At 45.6% G+C, this 5588-nt stretch overlaps 1 protein-coding gene across 1 annotated transcript; it reads right to left on the reverse strand.

Annotated features, from left to right (window-relative positions):
- Positions 1–227: 227 nt before the first annotated feature.
- On the reverse strand, positions 228–1538 carry LOC103646993 (dirigent protein 22). The gene has a single exon (XM_020548412.3). It carries the CDS (start codon positions 1108–1110, stop codon positions 544–546), a length of 567 nt encoding a protein of 188 aa, XP_020404001.1. The 5' UTR covers positions 1111–1538; the 3' UTR covers positions 228–543.
- Between the last annotated feature and the right edge of the window lie 4050 nt (positions 1539–5588).

The raw sequence follows: 5588 nt of genomic DNA on the forward strand, positions 1-5588 counted from the left end.
CGTATACGTGGTTGAAAAATGTTTTTCAATGCATCAGTTTATTCATTTGTGCATATGGTTCATGGTTGGAATTATAAAAAAAAGAAAATGGGGGGGGGGGGGGGGGGGGGGGGGGGTAAACACACATTTGGACACCAAATGCAAAATCAATATTGGAACCTTCAGTTTTCCTGGATCTCTGGCCTGCCCAGTGGCGTAGTGGGGTCTGACAGAAACACACACTCACATATAATGATATAAAGCTATATATTGCCTCAGTTTTCAAATAGCAACATAATCTGGACCGGAGTTTTGGACGACCTTTTCCGAAAACATAAAGGGGTTCTGAAGCTTGTATTGGATACAGATCATGCGTTCTATAAATATATATATAAGCTGAAACGAAAATGCTGGTTTTAAAAGAAAAAGCAGGCGCTCTGTGGCGAAGCATGCTTCAAAGCCTTTATTGGCACCATTGTTGTTGCGTGGTCCTGTCTTTGTAGTAATGCTTATGGCACTCATCAGTGAGGGTGAGGGCTAGCAAGGCGGTACGTTATTAATTAGCTAGTCCGTGACGTAGACGTCGTACTCGACGGTGGCGTCGCCGGTGGCGAAGTCGAGCCAGTGGGTGCGCAGCAGCGCGTAGCCGCGGGCGAAGCGGAACGCGCCCGTGCCGCCGACGACGGGGAGCTCGCGGACGGCGTCGAGCGGGCAGTTGCGGCCGAGCAGCGCGAGCGTGCTGCCGTTGTAGTCCCCCGCGGTGAACACGAGGTTCATGGCCTGCAGGAAGCCGATCTTGGCCTGGTCGGACCCCATGTACAGGCCCTGGGCGCGGCCGACGGGGGCCGACCCTTGCTCCGGCCCTTCCGTCAGCGGGTCGTCCATCACGTTCACCATCCCGAACACGGGCGACGGCGACGACGCCGGCGGGCTCACCACGCGTACCGCCGTCGGCGACTTGCCGCTCACCGTGTCGTGGAAGAAGAAGTGGAGGTGCGTCGGCGCCGTGGCGGCCTTCGCGCCACGCCGCCGCCCGACAGCGGCCGCCGTAGGCTCGTCGTGCAGCTGTGCCTCGACGGCTGCGACAAGCAGCACGAGGAAGAGCAGGAGCGTCACTTCTTTCCTGGCCATTTGTTGATGTGGGCTGTGAAGTGTGAACCGTTGTAGTGGCAAGTGTGAGTGTCACTGGAACTTGTAGTGGAACGCAGCGCGTGGTAGGACTTAGGAGTGAAAAAAGCTGGTGGGTACCACGTTGCGGCCTGCGGGCGCTGACGTACCGGAGGCTTCACGAGGCCGGCTGGTGCAAGAAGAATACGAACAAAGGGAGACTGGTGCTAGTGGTAGGGCTCGCGCGGCACGGCTGCTTTGCTTGGCCAGCCATGAAAGGCATCTCTGATTGTGGGGGGGACCGGGGTGCACACAATGCAGAGGAGCAGATCGCATTCGGGAATATGAATTGCCTGTGCTTCTGGGGAGGAGATCGAGTTTCTTCTGAACGCGTGCTTATCAGTGCTCTGTGCTCTTTTTTCTGACGGAGAAATCAAACTGTTTGCTCTGTTTGTGCATGTTGTGCTTCGCTTCCACGCACGGCAATATATCTGACCTGATTCTCGGTAGATTTCCATACAAGGCATGCAGGGGTGGGCGGTGGCAGTGCCTCGATGCAATGAAACCATCAGGAGCCAGATTTAATGCGAGCTTGGTCACGCAGACCGCGCACTAGCTACTGCTATTGTACCTAATTTGTGCACACAAGAACGAATGTTCAGTGACAACGACTCATAAGATAGTGTAAGGGCACGTATAGTGGAGATACACAAACGGTTCTACAAGCACAAGAGACAACTAATAAACTATATTATATAATGGAGTATCTATAAATATAGTTTATTAATAAATACATAAGTAAATGCACTTGTATAGCATCAAACTGATAGAACAGACGACGAATTCGTATAGTGGGAACTGAGACGTCTGTTGCTACTTAGGTTATGAGCCAGAAGCGTCTTTTCACGAAGAGATGGCTCCACGATTTTTTTTTCAAATACCCCCTTTAGAAACCTCAAGAGCCTCTACATTAAACACCATGCCCTAACAACTTTTTTCGTAGTCTTAGACCTTGTTTGGTTTCTTTAATTACCTGACTAAATTTTAGTGACTAGCGTACCGTGTTTGGTCCAGTGACTAAAACTGACTAAAGTGCAATAATTACTACGACAAAAGACTGCATTACCCCTAATAATGGAGAGTGGGGGCAGCCCGATGAGGGCACACACCAGTTTGGTGCCAACACTGAGCTGAAATCAAATTTGCACAGGACCACTTTGGCGTCAATAGTTCAACGCATTCACAGAAACAACACAATGCAGAAATAGCTCCAAATCAAATTACAATTATCAAACATTTTGGTGCATTCACAGAAGCAACACAAATATCCATACCATACGACAATGCAGTTCAGTAACACACCATAGCAAAGTTCATGTAGTTCAAATACATTTTTATTCCAAAACATGTAACCTATGCTCTTGCAAACAATCCGTTTGCGATCCAATCACGAAACTCATTCATAGTTTTATGTTCTCCCCCTTTACGTGCAGTACTTGTACCAAGCTGTGAAGAAGATGCTCCAGAGAGTGGCACATAGTTCTCATCTTGGTCACACAAATTGAAGTCGTCATCCGACATAAAACTATCTCTAAAAAAATTATGAAGAGCCATGCAAGCAATAACTATTTGGCTTTGTTTTGGCATCAGATAACTTGGCAATTGCAGAAAATCCTCCACTTCATTATTAGGATTCCAAAAGACCTCTCGATGACATTTCTAAGTGAAGATTGGGTATAATTGAAGAGTTCTTTTTTACCTCTGGGCATTGGACCTTGCCTGAATTCTGGAAGATGATATTTCGTTCCTTTGTAAGGTGCAAGGTAACCTAGCCGATTAGGATAGCCTGAGTCCACAAGGTAAAACTTACCTTAATAACATAATAAAATGGGTTAATCACACATTCATGTAAAATATTGCAATAACCGAACAAATCAAATGCTATAACCTTGAGGTGGATGAGGGAACTTCTGTCCATACTTGTTAATTGCATCCTTGAATATCCTCATGTCATTAACCAACCTAGGCCAACCCGTCATGACAAAAGTAAATCTCATATCGAAATCACAAACGACCAACACATGTGGACTTGTGTAACCAAGTCTTCGTGTATGTTGAACTGCTGCTATTTTTCGAACTACCACATGTATATGAGATCCATCAATTGCTCCAATACAATAATCAAAGAATGGAGAAAACCTTGGAGATGGTAGCCTTTAATGTATGGTACCAAATTCAAGGTCTTTTGGCTTAATAATATCTACTGCAAGTTTGTTGACACTTAACAATATGTCACACCCGGATTTAGGGGTCCAAACCCGGGCGTGTGTCAAATATGTGTTAGGATCAAGTCTCACATATATGATGACTCATGGTACAGAAACAAATGTCACATCATTTATATATAACGGAGTTTTGTACAAAATAGATAAATAGTTACATCATAAGAAGACAACGATCCAGCAACCATAGTTGACTAGGAGACGATGACCTAGACCACTCACGAACTCATCACATCATCCTTCACGCGCCTCATCCTGTGGTACCTGTCCTTGACTTGGGAGATGTGAGTACAACAACGGTGAGCTCACATACATTCATCGCTCAACAGGTTGTGGGGAATAATGTGCATGAACTCACCAAAGGTGGGAGCTCATGTGAAGTGTAAGGCTTACCAAGGGAGATGGTTAAAGCTGAGTATTGCTTTTAAAGTTGATCAAAATTTTATTAGCAGTTACTAAGTATAAGTAGATACCAGCCCAAATAAACAAGAGATCAAATTAATAACAACACCCACAATGCAATGCATATGAAAAATTAAGTTTAGTTCCATAATTTAATCCTATGAGTGTCCGAGCCTCTCATGACAGTGAGCACAGATGATATACCAGTTTTACACTCTGCAGATGTTGCGCCCTTTACCCACAAGTCGTGTATCACATCTAGCCAGGGTTTGCAAGGCCCTTAGACACTTCCGAGGTGAATGGCTAGGGATCCACTATGAGGCCTTTACAAAGTTCCACTAGCTTCAGAAAACCCTGCTACGGTTTCTGAGAAGGGCATGTTGGGGGCCTTCAGCTTCCGAAGGTCCTCAAAAACATGATTTAACAATGTTTCTGGAGTATAATACATAAACAGGTACCTTCAGACATGGATCGAAACCACAGTGTGAAGAAGTACAAAGAATACGAAGGATGGTGCAGAGCCGAAGCTATGCGCAGGAGAGCTTCGACTCGATAGCAGAAAAGGAAACCGACCTAAAGATGAAAAGGCTATTTAGACCCCGATGGACTACTATAGAGTTATTAGCAAATGTAAAGGGCATGGATGTAATTTTACATGGGCTGCGTCCCGTGCCTATACATAGATGAACAGTGCTCCCGTACTGTTCACGCTGACTTGGCATTTGCTTTTGCGTCACGCTTGCACTTTTACCTTCTTTCAAGCCGAAGGTACATTTGTAATTTGTTATCATTTCTATTTTTCCATAATAATAAAATGGAAATGAACTGATAGTAATACATAACTGTTTATGTTATCTTTCATATTTCATATGTCTCCTTCTCCATTATTTATATGTTGAATCGACAAAGGTACGTCCTTCATAACCTTCGTCCGAAAATCATTATCTCTCAAGGGAAATAATGCTTCGAAGGATGAAGGACTTTAATGTTTAACATTTTCTATGTTGCCTTGTTCTTAATTCATAGCATTTGAGAACAAGTCCCCAACATTGGCGCCCACCTCCGGTGAACTCTTTTCGACCACCTTCGGCAAGCATTGACCTTCGTCATGCCACCGAAGAAAGCTTTAGTGACAGGGGCTGCCGCTCTGTAGCCGCTGGATCCGAACCAGGAGACCCTTTCTCTTCGAGAGGCCTGAAGCCAGAAGAGGAAGGCCACTAGTCCAACACCCCAGGAGGACGAGTTGGACCAAGAAATCAGGAACATGGAGATGCTTCATCAGCAAGTACAAAGAAAGAAGGAGAAGATGGCTCGACTAGCCGACCTTCAGAGACAAATTGACGAAGCCACGGAAGAAGTACGCCATCTTGCTCAAGATGAGCAAGAACGAAGGCCCCAACACAGGGAGCTTCATCAAGAAGGATTGTTTGATGATGATGGATGGTATGATGATTCCCATCATGGAAATTTTGCTTTTGATGATGCTTCTCCTCTGTCAATAGAACTACGGGCTACACCTTGGCCTCCATCTTACAAACCACCTCAACTTCCCATGTACGACGGGCACTCAGATCCGAAGCAGTTTCTAATGAGCTACGAAGCAACCATATCTTCATATGGAGGAAATACTGCAGTCATGGCGAAATCTTTCGTCATGGCAGTCAAGAATGTTGCGCAAACCTGGTACTCCTCTCTTCGGCCAGGAACAATTACATCATGGCAGAAGCTGAAGGACATGCTGATCACCAGTTTTCAAGGGTTTCAGACGAAGCCGGTTACCAGTCAAGCTTTGTTCCAGTGCACGCAAGATCAAGAAGA

This window comes from Zea mays, chromosome 2 (assembly GCF_902167145.1).
Source record: "Zea mays cultivar B73 chromosome 2, Zm-B73-REFERENCE-NAM-5.0, whole genome shotgun sequence".
Lineage (NCBI taxonomy): Eukaryota > Viridiplantae > Streptophyta > Magnoliopsida > Poales > Poaceae > Zea > Zea mays.